Raw genomic sequence first — 20,342 nt, 5'->3', positions numbered from 1 at the left:
CTCTAAAGCTCTCTAGAAATCTAGGATCATATTTTGTAAGAGTACTTTGAGTGTATCAATTTGTAAGCTTCACATCCGGTTAGGTGTATAAGCTTAGATCCAAAAGAATCATTGTTAAATCTTTAGGATTCTCTCAAGTCAATTGGGTATAATTGATTGAGGTTACCTTGTAAAGGTAGATCAGCTGAATATAGCTGGATACTTTGTGATCTGGATTTAGGTCATAAAGGGTTCTTTGATCTGGGCTTAGATCAAAGGGAAGTTTCTGTAATCTTGGTCTAGATTATAGTGGATAATCTCACGCAAGTGGGGACTGGAGTAGCCCATACTATTAAGGGGTGAACCAGGATAAATTCTTTGTGTGATTCTCTTCTCCCTTACTCTTTTATTTTATGCAAACACTATACACACTAATCACTTGATTATTTGCACTTACATTTTAAGGAGAACGTTCTCCAGTTGATCTAACCATCAAGCTTTTGTAGGCTGTTATTGTCTAAACTTTATTTTGCAGTAGAAAATTTTAAAGGGTCACAATTCAAACCCCCCTTCCTTGTGACAAACCTTGTTACTTCAGAAACAACATATATTTAATAGGTTAATGTTGTGGTGGTTTAGTTTCGCAAGTGGTCCAATATTTTTTTGTAGTCTATCCTGGCACGTCTTGTGCTGGGAAAGCTGTTGTGGTAATATATCGCATTTTAGCTTGTTAAAAAAAAATTATTAACAAAACTCGATAAACATAAGATATGTTTAAAAAAACTCGATAAACATAAGATATGTTTAAAGAGATACAGATTCAAATAAATGCCTTAAAAATAGGCTAGCAAAAACAAACCCCAAAGGGCCACAAAAGCCAGTAAAAACAGAAAAAGGAAAGCAAATATTCGGGAATGGATTCTCTCAAGTGTAATTTACACTTGAGGGAATAAAGTGTGGTATGTTACCATTGATCAAGAGAAAGAAACATATAAAATTTAGAGAAAATGAATTTAGATGGTGTTAGATTATACTTTATTCTCTCAAGTGTAAATCACACTTGAGAGAATCTATTCCCCAAATATTCAAACCAATAGCAGAACATCAGAAACACCTCTAATTCCACAGCAGCTCTAAACCCACCTCACACCACACCTATAAAAAACGGCTTACCTGCTAAAATAGTCTAATGGACTCCATCTCCATTCATTCATATAGTAAACACGGACCTTTCGCCGTTCGACCGATAAACTATTGCCGCAAGTGGTCCAATATGAACCAATGCTTAAAATTATTAGAAATTTTAATGACTATCAATAATACTTTTTAAAAGCAAAAATCATGATTTTTGTTATTTTCACGGCTAAAAAATGACATTATGCCTCAATTCAATATTAGTTACACATCTTTATTATATGTTGTTTTAATCAAACTGATGTCAATTAACTCATTATTTCAATCATTAAATTACACTCCCGACGTCCTAAAATAGAAGGAAAAATTGGTCAAACAAAGTTGATGTATTTAGTCCAAATTTTTAACCAAATACGTCAGCTTTCTTTGACCAATTTTCCCTTATATTTTGGGATGGAGGGAGTACTTTATAACATCAACGTATATTTTCTGGTCCACCATGGACCACTTGATAAGGTATTCAAACCAAACCAAACCAATCAAGGATTCATTGGTTTGGATACTGAATTCACCAAAAATCAATCTAGATCGGTCCAATTAACTCCTAGCAAGTATGGTGACTAGTAAATTTGTCAAATACTTTTAAATTTAGTATACAAAAATAAATAGAAGTGCTAAACATAATTTTTTTTAGAGCACTATATCATTTCTCAACATCATTTAACACTATGCGCTATTGTGATAAATGATTCATTCAACATTATTCAACTCATTATAGTGCTAAGATACTATTTGTTGGGTGTTCATGTGGGGCAGTTAGGGGATCATCCACGTTGAGTTCAACAATAACTCTACAAGTGAGTTGAACACCACACTTTAACCCAAAATCTTAAGGTGTTAGGTTTATCGGTCCTCTCATTTATAAAGTGTTCAACCTCCATTTTTTTTATGTAATGTGAGATTTAACTCATACTTACCACAAGACTATCGAATAGACACCATTAACATGTCAGTACTGTTTTATTATTGCGCTCAATTGTATATATATATATTTTCTTACATTGGGTTATAATTATTTTTGGTATAGAGTTTAATCAAGTAATTTGTAGTACATCTGTTAATACTATTTTGTGTTTGGGATCGAAAATGAATAAAGTAAGATCAAACTTAACTCGGTTCGACTCAGTTCGATAAGAATTAGCTTAACTTGAAACTCGACTCAAATTTGGATTGATTTTTTTTAGAGCTACAATAAAAAATTTGAACTATTGAGTCATATATAACAGATTTGCGGATATTTTACAAGCTAATCACCATGGCTTTAGTCCTGTTTGACCCTACTTATTTTTCATTTTTTTCTTCTTCTCCTTAAAAGTAGTAAATAAGTAAAAAATTGTGTTCGGCCCAACTTCTTCTCATTTTCTACTTCTTTATTTTATTTCTCTAATTCTTTTAAGGAGAAATAAGGTCAAATATAATTTTCTACTTCTCTATATTAAAATCGATTACCACCAAAGTTCCTAAAATATTCTTATTGTTTTTAACCACGTTGCAAGTTTTATATATTTCATTGTAATTTCACTAAAACAATATATATAGAAAGAATATAAGATAAATAAAAAAAACAAATACATAGAAAAAGCTTTGTTTCGAGGATTGTCCTCGGTCTCTAACTCTTACTTTCGTCTTTCTGTCATTTTCTCATAGCAACATTTATTATTAGTATTATTTAAACTCATGGCCATGAATTATTATTCGGCATTTCAAATTTTATGTCCTTGTTTGTTTCCCAATCAAAGACCAAGAAAACAACATTCAGCTAGGATTTTCTCATAACGAGTTGAAATTTGTGGAGTTGCATGGTTGTGTTGGCCATATGATTGAAATTGAGCTTGCTATTTAGCATATCACTTTTGGACCTCGTGCAATTTAGGAGGCGATCAAGGACCGGATGGATGGTTTTGGCGATCCTTACTGGTTTTTGGACGGAAGAAACTTGATTCAGGAGAAACTTCAAGATTATGTCGTCAATGGAACAACCAGGCTTATATTTCTCTAATTAAGACTTGTGTTTAACTAGGATTACTAGCAGAGGAATCTCATGTGTTTTATATTTTTGTGACCTACTCTCTAATCTGGTGAAGGGTTTTAAAATTTAAATACATTACAATTTACAATCTGTTGCGAGTTAGATTCTAATGTTGAGATTTATAACTTGATTATTTATATACTTAACATAGCATTTTCACAATCTTTATTTTATTCGTGATAAAATTTAGTGTCAGGTGAAGTATTTTAGCCAAAGGCATGAAAACCTTAGAGTTTAAAGAGCACATATAAAAGTATATTTATCTCCTTCTAAGGACACTAAGGAGCTTAAACCAAAAATATTTTGATTCTATGACATTTCTTCAACTTTGTCCAGTGGTCTGTCTTGACTCCATTTGTCAATAAAACTATTCTCTTTATATAAAAGTTTACGTGAGATCCTAAATACATCATTAGACTCGAAAACACAATAAAAACGACTCAAAACAACGGTAAATCAATGTCAGCTCAAATAATAATTAAAGTAATAAGGACAACTAACGTCACATAAAGTGAGTTATCACATCCCCAAACTTGAATCATTACCTGTCATCAGGTGATGCGATAGATAATAAGCAATGTATTCAGCTACTCACTGTATTGACATAAGAACATCACATTCAGATATTAAGTTTCAGATCTTGGATTGCATTTCAAAGATTGACATAACTTTTGTATGTCAACCGTCAAAGATAACTCTGCGTGTGTGTGTGCTGCCTCATACTGCCAACCAGAGTCATGTCAGGATCTTTCTCTAAAACTACACAGTCAAGACACTAGTCATCATGTTCTCTCCTATAACTTAGAATTTGAGTTCAGATTTCGGTCTAAGGGAAAGCTATGCTATCATATTTTCAGAATTTTTTTAGACCTTTAGCATGCAGGGGTCACTAACTTAATTAGGTTCATTTTAATTTGTTTGAGTATTATAATATATTTTCTGATTAAAAGAAAAAAACTCAGGCATAAAACCAAATGAGGCTTTTTTTTGGGTAAAAAAATGAGGCATTCTATATTGGAAAAAAAGGTTAAATATGTTTTTTTTTTGTGTCAGGTCTCGAACTGAGTACCTCTCAATTGAAGAACAAATCCTTAACCAAGTGACCTCTAAGAGGACAGGCAAGTTAAATATGTTTTTATACCTATAAAATATCCTTCTCCTTCTAAGTTTGGTCTCCAGTAATTTATTTATTTTTGTACAGGTTCTTCATTAACTTTTAATTAATTGCTTACCTAGCATCCTTAATCTAGAAATGACTCTAAGGAGAAATCAAATAAGACTTTGGGTGTATTTGGCAATACAAATAAGCTAACTTATAGTTTATTATACTAGCTTAAAAAATTCGCATCATAGAATGCGAGCCTTATAAAACAGGGGGCGAAGGAAGGGGGAGTTACATCATATAATTTTAGGGTTGGGTAAAAGATTATTCAATTCTCACCTTGTGAAACTATATCAAATTGAGTCTCTTAATTGGCCACAGGAAGAGATTCGAGAAAATGGTAGAATTAGGATTGAAGACTATTCATGTAACCCTCATAACCCTCTTTTGGGAATTTCTGGAAAAGGTATTTTATTTGATCGGTGGAACGAAGAGCTGCTCTCTCCTCCAGAGTTCAATTTGGACCGAACTAGGTAAACAAACTATTGTGTTCTTTACTAATTCTCTTTTCTCCTTCGCGTGTTCTTTTTCCTTTGGATTATTATTATTATTATTATTATTATTATTATTATTATTATTATCTCTATCCAGCTATCCGCTTTATATTTGATTGCTTGATCAATTAACTCCACACATCAAATTTCTTATTGATGTGATTTTCGACGAATTCAAAGCACCAATACTGTAGCGGCATAATCCATTGATGTTATCATCTTGACAGCCTTTATCCAAGCACCAACACTGCCAGTCATAGCATTGGCCACCCCTGTAGCGGTCACTTTCAGACGTGCAGTCAACGGTACAGGGAACACCATCACCCGCGAACCCAATGCATGGTCTCTATATGTATTTGACAAATGCCCACAATTGGGTCCGTCCACAATCGCCACAATTTCTTCTGCATCTATTACAATTATATGTTTTTTTTTTTTTTTTTGTACATATATGTATATTAATTAGAATATATATATTTCTGTATCAAATATAATTTATATTGTCCTATTAAGCTAATACAAACAACTTATGAAATATAAATTGTGTTTTATGTTATTTTATAAGTTCACACTACTAAAAATTGTATTTTATCATAAACTACCTTGACAAACTTATAATAATACATAAAAAATTATATAAATTGTTTGCATAAACTAAAAAATAAGTCAATCCAAACGGAGCCCTAGTCTAATACAAGTACGGCCTTTATGAACTAATTAACTCATTTTTCTATCCAAAATTTAATTTGTACTTATTTACAAAATAAAAATAAAAATTGTACATAGTATTAATTAGTCTATTGGTCCCTTAAAGACATTTTAGGTTTTACAATTGTCCCTTAAAGAAAAAAAGGTCCGGATTGGTCCCTTAAAGAAAAAAGGCCCGGATTGGTCCCTTAAAAACATATATTTTTGTCATATTGGTCATTTCTGTTAAATTTTAACTTCAAATATAACAAAAAATTCCAATGGTTAAAATTTTAAAAATTAATAAGGTTTTTGGTGGACCACTTACACTTAATGACATCCACAATTCAGTCTACTAAAACTAACGTTTTTTGTAAAAAATTGACGGAAAGAACCAATTGAGAAACATATGTGTCTTTAAAGGATCAATCCTAACCTTCTTTTTGTGACAGGAATTAAGTATAGTTTAATAGTTTATTTTAAATAAATAGTTTATTTTATGATACCAATTGTAACGGGTAAATAGATTCTAGGGACGAAACCGATAGAATCGAGTCTCAAAGTAGGAATTCTAATGAATTGAGTAGAATTCGGTACAAATGAGATTATGCAAACATAAAAATGAGAGAGTTTTGATTCTTGAGAAGAAGATAATTTGTTAAATATTGATTGATTTCTTTCAAATGAGGCACAAGACCTTTAAATACAACTCTCAGGGCTAAAAGAGTAAATAACATAAAATAAACTATTTATTTAAAATAAACTATTAAACTATACTTAATTCCTGTCACAATACCCTCCGCTTCAAACATCCTTGTCCTCAAGGATGAAAATTTCCAAATACCATGCTTAGACTGAGTACAATGGTATGTTGAATTTGAAATTCAACACCAAAATAGCAGTTGAAACCATTGTATGGCAGCAGTTGAAACACATGTGGATGCAAGAGATGATGAAACAATTCAACTCTGCAAAAGGGACACGTGGCGCGCGCTTATTCAGCCTGTGACAGGCGCGTGTGGCACACGCGCGGGACCTGCAGCTGGGCAAAGAAAAACGCGGAGAGAGAGATGTGTTTTGGATAAAAGGTGACACGTGGCTGCTGCTGATTGGTCCGGTGGATTTTTATGATTTTTATCCTTTGAACTCAATTATTTCATTGAAAATTAATTTTTTAATTTTTAATTTTTATACCAAAATTCGTGATTTTTTTTTCTCTACAAATAGAGAATTGGTTCATTTCATTTGGACACAGAAAAAAAAACCAAATTTTTCACTATCTTTATCTATTATTAACTTTCTAATTAGTCTTTCTTTTGAAGTTTTAATCTTTTTTAGTGAAATGGATCCCAACAATTCTTCTAATTATCCCAACAATTCTCAAAATCCCAACAATTCTCAAAACTCCAACAATTATCAAAACCCCAACAATTATCAAAATCCCAACAATTATCAAAATTCAAATCAATTTTTCAATCAATATCCTCAAAACACACCTAATTTTGGTTTAACACCAAATTTCAACCAATCATCCTTTGTTCCAAATTTTCATCCATATTATGGAACTATGCTGAGAAATCCATCTCAAACACCCCCGTTTAATGGTTACATGCCGATGGTTAATGAAAATTTTTCGAGTGGTGGTACAACTAACTTTCCCGAATTTTCAACACAATTAACTATTGTTAATGAAGATTCAACTCCTGTGAGCAAGAAAAACCATCAACCATCATGGAACACTGAACAAAATTTGGTGCTAATTAGTGGGTGGATCAAATTTGGAACAAGCAGTGTTGTCGGGAAAAACCAGAAAGGTGAAACATATTGGGGTCAAATTGCTGACTATTGTAATGAGCATTGCTCATTCGATCCTCCGCGTGATGGAGTTGCATGCCGAAACCGTTTTAATTATATGAACAAAATACTGGGTAAATGGATTGGCGCTTATGATGGCGCTAAGCGTCTCCAAGGAAGTGGTTGGTCCGAGAATGATGTTTTGGCAAAAGCGCAGGAAATATTTGCATGTGGGAAGAATGTTCGGTTCACTTTAATGGAAGAATGGAATGCTCTCCGTGATCAACCACGTTATAGTAGTCAAGTAGGATCTGGAAGTAGTGGATCTAAGAGATCTCACGAGAGTGATGCATGTGGCTCAAACTCTGTAGGATCTAGTGCTCGTCCTATAGGTAGGGATGCAGCCAAAAAGAAGGGAAAAAAGAAAGCTTCCACACCCACAGAGGTGGTGGACAAAGAATGGGATACTTACATGAAAATGAGGGAGAAAGAGGTGGAACATTTGGCAATGGTAGTTTCCAATCAACAAGAGAAAAACAGACTTAAGAAAATGAAAATGTATCTGAAGTTAAGTTCTGATGAGAATCTCGATGACCGGAAGAAAGCCATGTTGGACACATTGGCCCAGGAACTGTTTCCATAATTAATTTCAATCAATGTAGTGTTTGCTTTAAATATTTGTCTGTAGTGTTTGCTTCAATTATTGTGATTGAATAAGTCAGTGTAGTCTTTGCTTTAATTATTGTGATATGTCAGTGTAAGGTTTGTTTTAAGTATTTGTACTACGTGTTTGCTTTAATTATTGTATCCACCACCCATCTTGCTTTAATTATTGTGTCCACTACCCAACTTGCTTTAATTATTGTGTCCACCACTCAATTCTTATCTGATAATTAACTCTATACAATAATTATTTGAAATCCGTCAGTGGACCAAATTGAATCTATATATAGGGACTCATCCATTTATGTATCAATATCCTAAATCTCACCCAATCTACTTCCAATATCACAAACAATGGATCCATCAAGCGATGATTTTGATGTCGCAGCCTACTTGCAAAATCGTGAAGTTGAAGACACTTATGTACTCAACCGATTTAGAGAGCGTCGGAAAAAAATATTGGAAGATGGTGCACCTCGTAGTAGAAAATATGTCAATAGAGATCATGCAGCTGCAAACCAAAGACTAATTGACGACTACTTTGCCAATGAGCCGACATATGACGATGCAATGTTTCGTCGTCGGTACCGCATGCAAAAACATCTTTTCCTTCGAATCGTTGGGGACCTTTCAAGTAGTGATAACTACTTCACCCAGCGAGCTGATGCTGCCAAGAAAGAAGGTATATCACCTTTAGCAAAATGTACCACAGCAATGCGAATGTTAGCATACGGTATGGCAGCAGATGCGGTCGATGAGTACATCAAAATAGGAGGTACTACTGCATTAGAGTGCTTACGTAGATTTTGTAAAGGAATCATACGATTGTATGAGCAAGAGTATCTCAGAGCACCAACCCAAGATGACCTGCAAAAAATACTACATGTAAGTGAACTACGGGGGTTCCCTGGGATGATTGGGAGTATTGACTGCATGCACTGGGAGTGGAAAAATTGTCCTAAAGCATGGGAAGGTCAATTTACTAGGGGGGATAAGGGAACCACCACAGTTATTCTTGAAGCAGTTGCATCTCATGATCTATGGATCTGGCATGCCTTTTTTGGATGTCCGGGAACGTTGAACGACATAAACGTTCTAGACCGTTCACCTGTTTTTGATGACGTGGAACAGGGAAAGACTCCAAGTGTGAATTTCTATGTGAATCAACGTCCCTATGATATGACATACTATCTAGCCGATGGTATCTACCCTTCTTATCCAACTTTCGTCAAATCTATTAGACTTCCTCAAAGTGAACCCGATAAGTTATTTGCAAAATATCAGGAGGGATGTCGGAAGGACATCGAACGTGCATTTGGAGTGCTTCAAGCTCGATTTAAAATCATCCGTGAACCAGCTCGCTTGTGGGACATAGCCGATCTGAGTATCATCATGAGGTCTTGCATCATATTACATAATATGATTGTTGAGGATGAGCGAGATTCATATGCTCAACGTTGGACCGATTTTGAGCAGTCTGAGGAAAGTGGATCTAGTGCACCGCGACCATATTCAACCGAGGTATTACCCGCTTTTGCAAATCATGTGCGTGCTAGATCTGAGTTCCGTGATCAAAAAGCTCATCACGAATTGCAAGCAGATCTAGTGAAGCACATATGGACCAAATTTGGAATGTTTCAGGATTAAAGATGATTTGTTTCGTATTTGTGTGTTGTTTCGTATTTTAAGTTAGTTTGCATCGTATTAATTACGTAACTTGTGTGTTGTATTGCATTTTAAGTTAATTTGTATCGTACTAATTACGTTATTTGTGTGATGTATTGCATTTTAAATTAAGAAAATAAAAAAAAATATTTAAATAAATTTTGTTAAGTGTCTTATTTTAATTTAATTTTAATCGATATTTATAATGTTATTTAATCATAAAAACAAAAATTAAAATTTAAATAAGAATATGAAATAGAAAGTGGTGGGGTAGAAAAAGTGGTGGGGTATGGTGTTGAATATAAAAACCATTGGAGAGGGTAAAAGTTGAATGTGTGTTGAATGATTAGGTGGAAGAAAGAGAAAATGATGTGGAGTGAAAAAGTGGGTGTTGAATATTTTTTGGTGTTGAAACCATTGTGGGTAGTCTTAGGAGGTAAAGACTTCCATTTGAGTAGAACTAAAGAAACATGAACGCTTCCCCTTTCGATCATTTTCCTATGTAGAATAGCCACAACAAGATCAACATTATCAGCCAACTTTCGAGATCCATACTTATACTCTGGAAGCCAATTCTTCAACTTGGTTAAAACTTTAGGAGCATGAAAAATACCCTTGTAGACCATCTTCCTGTGCAAAACAAGAGCATATTTTCTTCTTTGATGGGCTAGCAAAAATCTTTGGGTAGTGGCAGATGTGAAATAGACAGTTTCAATATCACGAAGTGGTATATCAGTAGAAAGAGTTGCCTTTACACATACATCACAGTTGACATAGTGAATAAACTTATCCATCTTCCATAAAAACCAAGGATGGTAATGATTGGCTTCTTGTTCATAAACAATAGCAGCAACACTCATAACTAGTGTACCAAGGTTCTTCAAAACATTGTCCACATTAGAACAATTTTCATGATACTTGAGAACACTTTTTACATTCAGCTCCTGCCTCCTCATGGAATAACACTTAATATGCATTAATAAAACAAACATTGCTCCAACAACTTGTTTCATGGGTGTAGACAACAATAGCACTAGGTTTTGTGCAATATTAGTAGAGAACTCAATTTTTTTATGCAACAAGGCCTCATACAATACTAGTGCCACACAATTTTCATTTCCATGTGTTCCTAAGACTTCAAAGATTGTGGCATAATTAATCCCAATAGAAGATACCGCCATTGTTTCTCTCATAGTAACAGTATGATCAAAAACTAGTTTGCCCTTTTCATAACAAAATTCTTGATATTGTCCAAGTGCTTTTAACCAAGAATCTCCCAACATATTTCGAAGCACAGTACCATTCAATTTGTAGAACTTATAGTGATAATTCATCATAAAAAGGTATGATAAAGTGATATCTTCAAAGAATTTTGACCAATCATCAAATGTGATAGCAACTTCCTTAATTATTCTATATACTCGAGTAATAAAAATATCCTCTTCATATGTATATATTCTGAACATGGACAGTGAACTCCATAGTTTTAATGCAAGGATAAACGATTTAGCAAAAACTATCCGTTCTTTTTCAGTAAACATAGTGAAAAGTGTATTTGCATAAATGCCTTCCATCAAATAAAACATACCCGAGTCAATGTGTATGATGTTGCCATTGTTTACAAGTGGGATACTCAAGGTCGAGACACCTTCCTCAGCATGGTGTGAGCAAGCTTTTCCAGCTGATTTGTTCTTTCTCCAATATTTGTTTTGGATTATGATGATTTTTTGTACCCATGGCCATCCTGAAGCTTGTCCCAGCGACGATAGTATCGTTAGCAACTGGGTTATTGTCTGAGATGTTTGTGACAGAATTGAAGAGAATGGACAAGCACTTGACGGTGACGTTCTCATTAGAAACAGAAACGAAAGGAAACACCTCGACAGAAACAAGAACGACAACGACCCACCGGGATCGAAACATTTGAGATTGTGAGAGCTTGGAGGAACTTTTAGTTGCAGTACCATAACTAGAACAGATGCTTTCATATTTTCTTGTTGGTTCAACGATGTGGGGTTCAAATGCTTTGTGGGCATTTCATCAAACACTTGGAGGGTATGTTGTAGCAAAGCAATACTTGGATATTGAGTTACTGTGAAATCTTCCTCTGTACTAACCGACAGAGAGAGTGACGGCGATGGAACAATGCTAAGGTCGGTTAAGAAAGATGAGTCTGGATTTGTGGCGACTTTGTCTTCAACCAGTGCCTTATATGTGGCGTCATCACCGGAGAACGATGGATCGAAGATAGAAGGATTTGAATCAGTGGCAATCTCCTGGTTCATGAATGTGGATATTAAGCTTGGGGTTTGCAACTTAACAATGGAAGATTGCTGGAAATCTTCATCAATCCCTTTAACTTCTTCAAGTTTCGATGGTTGTGGTGCTTCGATGCTGTTCACTGATGAACAACCCTGTCTAGGTACACACATGTGGGTAGACAGCATATTGCTATTTGGGGTTGATGGTTTCTGAGAAAATTTTGTATCAACTTCCTTGTCCATCTCTATCACTTTGAATCGGATCCTTTTATGCTTCAATGCGTGATCAATAGTAAAAGGTTCATCACATACAAAACATAAACCCAATTCCATCTTCTCCTCCACATCGAGAGCACTCAAAATTTTCACCAAATTATGTTTTGAACCCATCTTACGCGCGGAATCGAAGGCTCGTGAAACCAATTGTAACGGGTAAATAGATTCTAGAGACGAAACTGATAGAATCGAGTCTCAAAGTAGGAATTCTAACGAATTGAGTAGAATTCGGTACAAATGAGATTATGCAAACATAAAAATGAGAGAGTTTTGATTCTTGAGAAGAAGATAATTTGTTAAATATTGATTGATTTCTTTCAAATGAGGCACAAGACCTTTAAATACAACTCTCAGGGCTAAAAGAGTAAATAACATAAAATAAACTATTTATTTAAAATAAACTATTAAACTATACTTAATTCCTGTCACACTTTTCTTTAAGGGACCATTGTGAAACCTAAAATATCTTTAAGGGTCCAAAAGACTAATTAAGCTCAACATATATTAATTAAGGTTTCTGCCTCGTCAATGTGAAATTTTTTTTTTCTACCCCAACAATTGTTAATCTACCCCAACATTAATTTTGAATGGACGAATTTACCCTCATATATAAACTAAAATCCTGAAGAAAAAAATTTGGTTACCGGAACACTTTGGAAAAAAGTGTTCTGATATGTATTTTTTTTTTGGTTACCGGAACACTTTGAAAAAAAGTGTTTAGGTATATAAAATTTTTCTAATTTTTTTTACTTGAATACTTTGAAAAAAAGTGTGTAGGTATGTAAAATTTTTCCAAATTTATTTTGTTACCTACACACTTTGGAAAAAAGTGTTAAGGTATGTAAAAATTTTCTAATTTTTTTTTGTTACCTGAACACTTTGAAAAAAATTGTGTAGGTATGTAAAATTTTTTCAAATTTATTTTGTTACCTACACATTTTGGAAAAAAGTGTTCAGATATGTAAAATTTTTCTAATTTTTTTGTTATGGAGATCGAACAGTTATTCTCCCTACCAAGTTCAGCGTCAATCACAACTAAACCAACTAACGATCGGTAAAAATAATAGTATCATTTTTAAAATACCTCAACTCCATCTTATGGATCTTTATAGACCAAATTCATTAATTATGAACCTCAAAGTAATTTTTGCTTATAATTAAGGATGAAGGAAATATGTGACAATCTACGCTGCATAAGTGCGGGTACCGGTACCCGATACTGATGTATGTGGTACGACACTTTTAAAAAAGTTAAGGTACGGGAACGTCCGTATATATTTTGTATAATATTGTTATATAATTAAAATAATAGAATTCTATTATTAATGTTACCGGAAAAAAAAAAAATTCTATTATTAAAACAAATAATTAAACATAAAAAAGTAACAAAATAGTTATAGTGCACGCTTGAGAAATTAGGAGTAGCAGTAGTATAATGCGGCTATACTTTATAAAAGAAATAAAAATGGAAGGGAACCGAATTGGTTCTAATTCTAAAATAAAGTGAAGCAGCAGCAGCACTCAACGGCCAGAATCCATCATACTACCGGCGGCTACGAACTGCATCTTGGAAGATCGCTCCATTGCCTTGCCAGGTTAGTGTCTGTTACTGTTGTAGTGTAGCTATCTCTCTCTCTCTCTGAGCGTTGTTGTTCCCTGTGCTGTGATTCTGATTCTAAGACATGTATGTTTGGTTATGCATTTTTTTTAACCCCAAACGTTTAGGGTTTAGGGTTTATGCAATTGGGGTTTATTTATTTCGTTCTACTTTCTCTATTTTGTAAGTTCTTGTTGAAAAATGTATCTAGAACAGTGATAAGAATTGGAATGTGTATTCATGTTACTAGTTTAATTAGTAGTTCAATATGTTTTGAATAGAAAACTGAATTTAATTAGTCTAGGACAAATGAGGGAAGCAAGACTGGGTCTTGGATTGTGTGTGTATTCATGTGTAGAACAAACAATTGTGATGGATATTTTATGTTGATATTTAATTAATTGACTAAAGTTAAGTATAACATCCTCACAAGTGTTGTTCTGTTCATTATAAATTTCTATGGAAAATTATGAACAACAGTCGGATAAGTAGCCAACATTTGTCATTAATTATCAGAACCAATTGGACTTATCTTTGGCGTGTTCGTGCTCCACCCAAGACAAAACATTTGCTATGGCGAATTTGCCGCGGTTGTTTGCCTTCCCGGGTTCGATTACGTGAGTATCATGTGCAATGTCTGGGGTCGTGCCCACTGTGTTTAAGACATTCAGGAAGATGATTGACATGTTTTCTTTGGGTGTGAAGACATTGTGGAATGAAGTTGGCCTTGGGACTGTTATCAACTCATGAATTCAGTTTGCAAACACTGCAATTTGTGTTCTTTGGAATTTGCAGAGAAGAAAATGACAATGTTGCAGGAACAGTTGCGTGGATACTGTGGAATAATCGAAACAATTGGGTCTGGAACGGCGTTAAGGAGTTGGCAAAGGTGTTAGCTACGCGTGCCTTGCATATGGTGGGCGAATGGTGTGAACTGAATGTGCTGCAGCAGCAAAACAGTGTCTCTGGTACTATTGTTACAGCGTCACAGTGGCAGAAACCGCGAGATGGGTGGTTGACATGCAATATAGACGCTAGTTTTTATGAAGATTTAGGCCTTACGGGAGGAGGTTGGTGTGTACGGAATGCACAAGGAAGGTTTGTTGCAGCTGGTACTAATTTGATTCACCAAAAACTTGCAACAATTGAAGGTGAAGGCATGGCAATCCTAGACGCGTTACATGAAGCTATTGCAAGAGGTTGGACCAACATTGTGTTTGAAAGTGATTCCAAAATATTGGTGGATGCTATTCATGCAAATCATAATGGAGTCTCTGAATTTAGTTCTATGATTTCCTATATCGAGTTGTTATTACAATGTAATTCGATCTTTGAGGTAAAGTTCATCAAGCGACAAGCGAATATGGTAGCTCACACTTTAGCTAGGCCGGCCATTTCTTGGTCTAGTCGCACTTTGTTTACATTATTCCTCGTTGTATTGAACCTATTGTTATTACTTATTAATGAAATATGTTGAATGTGTTTATATATATATATATAAGGGGCATATAATATGAGAATGTATATTCATGTGAGAATGAATAATAGCCATCAGATAAAAATAAAAGGCTGAGATTAAAACATCACTCATGTGCTCAATTTCACAGTATCAATTGCATCCCTTTTCTTCTTCCTGTAGCTAGCTTGCTCGTTCTTCTCTGCGTGCCTCCTCCGCCTTCTGCCGCATCTCTCTCCTCACGGAGGCGCAACCGCCCCTTGCCCCTTCGTTTACAGTCCTTCTCTCCATCTCTCTCTCTTGTCGTGTCATTCGCAGGCAGTAACGACCCTGTTAACAGTGTGCTTGAATCTGTTTTTTTTATCAGATTGTTAATTTGTTTAGTTTATTAGTGTGCTTGGATCTAGGTGAGATTTCAACTTTCCATCTTTTAATTTGTTTAATTTTTAATCTGATGGATCTTAAAGGCTCGATTGTTGTTAATTTCAATCTGCATCTTAATTTGATTTTGAGAATCTGTGTTGTTATGAGATTTGGGAATGATTTCCATATAAATCTCTCTCTTAATTGCATTTGGTTCCATTTAAGAATAAGAAAAATAATGGTGGTGGGTGGGTAAAGGGAGATAGTGAGAATGCATTTCTCACCGGTGGGGGCTGGAAGATTGAAAGTTCTGCAGAAGATGGAAGGGTGATAAATAATAATAATAGAGTGGGGAGAGGTACATGTGAGATTTTTCAATCTCACCGTCTATTTTTAATCTAAGGGCCAATAACTAATCTCATCATTCTCATATAAGAAATGCATTCTCACTGGATATAACTTTAGGCAGTTATATATATATATATATATATATATATATATATATATATATATATATATATATATATATATATATATATATATATATATATATCTGTGTGTGTGTGTGTGTGTGTGTATATAACTGTCTAAAGTTATAACAGAATGATTAAAGAACTGTAGTGTTGCATGGAGGATTAGAAAAAAATACAATTAGATGATCTTATCTGGATTTTTATAATTTGACAAAACAATAGCACCAATTTTTTTTTTACAAAACTTTACCTTTTTGATTTATTAATAGGCATGAATCTGTTTTAGACTTCTACATATTCTTTTAAACATATTAGAGATTTAAGACATCAAATGAAGTAGGGTAGTCGATCCCGCGCGATCCCGGTGGGATCCTGACGGACAGGAGCGGAGGCTCGCCGCTATGGGTAGGGTGGGAGCGGCGCAGCTAGGGTTCCCGGCCGCTACAACCGGGTTCTCGTTGGAGCGGATCCCAGTTGGTCTATCGCGGGTCAAACCCGCTATTGCATTTAAGGGCATTTTCGAAATTTTCCCTATTTAAGTAAGGTACAATTGGTTTTTTTGTACCTTTTACTTTGCTAACCCTAGCTGTTGGCTTCACCATATCGTAACATCATCACAAAAGGTTAAACCGTGCCGTTTCATTGAAGCTTCAGCATCGAAGCCTCAACCGACACCTACCGCACCGCCGCGCCGCATCGTTTCCTTCATTCGTCTCCTTCAATTCATTCTTCTGTTTATGTTCGTTCTGTATCTTCTTCTTTTCGTTTTTCTGTTTGTTGTATTTCTTCTGTTTCTTTTGTTTCTTCCAGAGTTCAGTTAAATTATGTTTTTTTTTTATGCATAAATTGAAGCTTGTTCTGTTTCATAGCTTGGAAAAAAAAATTATGCATAAATTATATTTCTTCTTCTGTTTTATTGAAGGTTGTTTTTATTCTCTTTTAAATTCAAGGTTGTTTTTATTCATGCTTCTCTATTTGCTTGACTTTTGTTGGTAATTTGGATTTAATGTTTGATCAAGACTTGAGATTTGTGTTTTGAATTTTTAATTTATGAATGTTTTATGGATTTTGAGATGTTTGTTTAATTTTACATTAATTATATGTATATATAGTATTATTTATGTAACTTTAAAAAAATAATAATGAAATAGCGGCCTTCCCGCTACCCGAGATGCCGCTATCCCAGTTTTGGGGCTGGCCGCTCCGCTCCGGTATCCGGGATTAACTACTTACTTCACTCTATTTCATATATAATATCATTAATTGTTCAATTCTTTAGTATTTGATCTATTAATATCATGAATTGTTCCTGCATTGAAATCTTGATTTGCTTGCATATTGTGTCGAAACGTTTTACATTATTGGTGCATAATCTTTAAACTCATAAATTTCAATAGTGGCTTGTCAATATTGCTTGATACGTTTTACATTATTGCTTGCAATTATTGATTTGTTCCTTATTGCAGTTTTTCTTGCGCTGAGTGAATTCAGAACCAAGGGTGATTTTATCAATTTCATGGAGATGGACAGACCTGACGGCAGGAGTCCCAATCAACTGAGGCCCCTAGCATGCTCTCGTTCTGTCCTCCACCGAGCCCATGGCTCAGCCACATGGGCTCAAGGAGAAACCAAAGTCCTTGCTGCAGTTTACGGACCTAAAGCCGGGACCAAGAAGAATGAAAATCCTGAAAAAGCTTCCATTGAAATTATTTGGAAGCCTAATACAGGACACATTGGTCAAGCCGATAGGGAGTATGAAATGATATTGAAGAAAACTTTCGAAAGCATCTGCATTCGTACCATATATCCCAACACCACCACTTCTATTGTAGTACAGGCAAGTTTCTTACCTCCTTAGCCCTAAACCCTAAACATGGGCTACTTGAATTGAAAAATATTTTATTTGTTTACATGGCCTGTAACATTTAAGGTCTGAACATTCTGTTTCTAATGCAGGTTGTCCATGATGATGGTGCTGTATCCTATTTAAACATTCAATTAAAGATATGATCTATGTAGTAGTAATTGTTCTCTTTAAGGTTTTTATTTGGCAAATCTTCAAATCTACTGGTTAAGATTTAAATCATTGCACCATGTGTTCCTTAGGATTTTAATTTCCATTCAAAATTCATTGTTTTTCAATTGGCTAGAAGAAATGAATAGAATTTGTGTTGTTATTCGATTTCTTCAATTTTTTAACTAAGGCTCAATGTCTAATTATTGAAATGGGTGCTTGACATTGAAGAGGCATGTTCTAGATTCTACTTTTTTAGAACTGTGAAGGAACGAAATAGGTTTACCATTACTTCCAGCTTGTTGACGAACTCTAGTTTGATTTTTTTTTTGTTTATCAAGAGCAGTGGAGACCCAAAGATATTAATATTTAATAAATACTTTTTTGGATCTTTTGCTTGTTTTTCTTGACTTAATATGTAGCTTCTTCCATGTGCAATAAACGCAGCATGCGCTGCACTTGTGGATGCTGGAATTCCCCTAAGACATCTTGCTGGTAGTTGAGACTTGTTGGTTATTGTCTTTTGGTTTAGTTAATAAGATTTCAATTTACTAACAAATAGTTATTTCTGTTCCTTGTTTCTGCAGTTGCAATATGTTGTTCTGTAACAGATAATAATTGTATTATATTGGACCCTTCCAAACAAGAAGAGGAGGTTCGTATAAGCTATTTTTGTTCAATTTTAAAACATTATTATTTTCACCTTATGTCTAGTGAACTCGGTCATAATAACAACCCTTTCACGTACTATAAATGTTACTATATCACCTGTATGATCCTCGTTGATGTTGCAAGTAAAGCTAACTCGTTTACATTTTTGGTTACTTTTTTTTTTTTTTTTTGCTTTAGTAAGTTACTTTTACATCCTTTGAGGTTTGATCAGCTTAACTGCTTTCACCGGAAAAGATAAAGAATCTCATTTATTTTTTATGGCAATTTTGCATACTAGAAAGAGATAGATGGCTTCGTAAGTGAGTTGGATGTATATTTACTGTGTTGTTCTCCCGCGATCCTCTCTAGATACTCAGATAGTTAAAACATTTAAATGTTAAATCATTATTTAGCTGTGTAAATGAAGCTAACTAATTGGGTTATGGTGTAAAATTATGCATCTAATAGACAAAGTGCCTGATCTTAGAAAAAGTTCATGCGAAGTTGCTTTGTTTGTATTGTATGCTGTAAGGTTTAGTGGAACCCATCATATGCTGTTTTTATGTTACAATCCCATAAACAAATCATAGTTGTTTCTATCTTCATGCCAAGTAGGATATAAAGTATAAACAAATTCATAAATTGGAGCCTTGCTCCCATTTTGCTTGTATGCAATTCTAATTCAGTGCATTTTTGTTTTCCGGCAGAAAGCGAAAGCATTTGCCTATTTAGTTTTTCCAAATACAACTGTTTCTGTCGTACCAGAGAAATCATTACAGGCGGGCAGTGATCCCATGGCACACGGAATCATCACATCTGTTACTCACGGCGCTATGTCAGGTACTCTGCTACATTCCCTCAATAGAAATGATGATGCCAAGTGTTCCGTATGTTTTCCCCCGGCAGTGGTCTAATTCTGTAGCGCATCATCATTCTATAGAATCTGTGCTTATGTAGGTTTAATTTTCTAATAAGTGTTATAATAAATATGTTTTTGTTTAATTTTCTTTTAGTGGATGATTATCTTCATTGCCTAGAACGAGGGCGTGCAACAACTCAAAGACTGTCTGAATTTTTGAGGAAGAATATGGAGCCAAAATCTACTCGCGAGGCATCTAAAGCTGGGTGATTCCAAACATTTTGAATGTAGTTTACCAGTATCTTATTTTTCCCTTACAAGGCTGAAGAAGATGGAAATTCTTTGTAGCACAATTGTAGCATATTTGCTCCGTGGCCGCTAACTAAGTTTCTAATTAGTTTTGTAGTTCTACATCTTAAAGGGAATTTTGCTATTACAATGATTAAGATAAGATTTTATTTCTCCGATTATAAAAGTCAAACTGTTCTCTCATGATCTCTTAATTAGGTACTGTGTTGGAGCTAGCATTTTTGTGGTTTGTTTTGCTGCATAATTCTGCCGGGACCAGAGGTAGTAATCATTTTGCAGCATGTGTTTCACCTTATGTATTCAATCAGTTATATTGCAAGCTTGATGTTTGGTACTATTATTTTACCATGAAATGCACTATTAGCATTTCATGTGCTAGTTGGTGTACACTATTATTTTACCATGATTTTGCAAGT

At 34.5% G+C, this 20,342-nt stretch overlaps 4 protein-coding genes across 4 annotated transcripts; all 4 read left to right on the top strand.

The window, feature by feature from the left end:
* The first annotated feature begins 6,887 nt into the window (after positions 1-6,887).
* Positions 6,888-8,164, top strand: LOC123885584. Its single transcript, XM_045934869.1, has one exon. It carries the CDS (start codon positions 6,888-6,890, stop codon positions 7,980-7,982), a length of 1,095 nt encoding a protein of 364 aa, XP_045790825.1. The 3' UTR covers positions 7,983-8,164.
* A 750-nt stretch (positions 8,165-8,914) lies between these two features.
* On the top strand, positions 8,915-9,649 carry LOC123884414. Its single transcript, XM_045933502.1, has one exon. The coding sequence runs from the start codon at positions 8,915-8,917 to the stop codon at positions 9,647-9,649; it is 735 nt and encodes a 244-aa protein (XP_045789458.1).
* A 3,989-nt stretch (positions 9,650-13,638) lies between these two features.
* LOC123886995 (exosome complex exonuclease RRP46 homolog) lies at positions 13,639-20,109 on the top strand. The gene is made up of 7 exons (XM_045936258.1): positions 13,639-13,799; positions 17,560-17,930; positions 18,050-18,070; positions 18,530-18,602; positions 18,695-18,762; positions 19,466-19,598; positions 19,772-20,109. The coding sequence occupies exons 2-7, from the start codon at positions 17,610-17,612 to the stop codon at positions 19,885-19,887; spliced, it is 732 nt and encodes a 243-aa protein (XP_045792214.1). The 5' UTR covers positions 13,639-13,799; positions 17,560-17,609; the 3' UTR covers positions 19,888-20,109.
* Positions 14,517-15,278, top strand: LOC123884411. Its single transcript, XM_045933499.1, has one exon. It carries the CDS (start codon positions 14,517-14,519, stop codon positions 15,276-15,278), a length of 762 nt encoding a protein of 253 aa, XP_045789455.1.
* Positions 20,110-20,342: the final 233 nt, after the last annotated feature.

This window comes from Trifolium pratense, linkage group LG5 (genome assembly GCF_020283565.1).
Source record: "Trifolium pratense cultivar HEN17-A07 linkage group LG5, ARS_RC_1.1, whole genome shotgun sequence".
Taxonomy (NCBI): domain Eukaryota; kingdom Viridiplantae; phylum Streptophyta; class Magnoliopsida; order Fabales; family Fabaceae; genus Trifolium; species Trifolium pratense.
This window is presented reverse-complemented; position numbering and strand designations above follow the sequence as displayed.

Excerpts from the sequence above, each read along its gene's own strand:
- LOC123884414 (XM_045933502.1), top strand. The coding sequence starts at position 8,915 with ATGATTGGGAGTATTGACTGCATGCACTGGGAGTGGAAAAATTGTCCT.
- LOC123884411 (XM_045933499.1), top strand. The coding sequence starts at position 14,517 with ATGAAGTTGGCCTTGGGACTGTTATCAACTCATGAATTCAGTTTGCAA.
- LOC123886995 (XM_045936258.1), top strand. The coding sequence starts at position 17,610 with ATGGAGATGGACAGACCTGACGGCAGGAGTCCCAATCAACTGAGGCCC. Across the intron at positions 18,603-18,694 it reads TCCCCTAAGACATCTTGCTG|TTGCAATATGTTGTTCTGTA; the intron begins GTAGTTGAGACT and ends TTGTTTCTGCAG. Across the intron at positions 18,763-19,465 it reads CTTCCAAACAAGAAGAGGAG|AAAGCGAAAGCATTTGCCTA; the intron begins GTTCGTATAAGC and ends GTTTTCCGGCAG.
- LOC123885584 (XM_045934869.1), top strand. The coding sequence starts at position 6,888 with ATGGATCCCAACAATTCTTCTAATTATCCCAACAATTCTCAAAATCCC.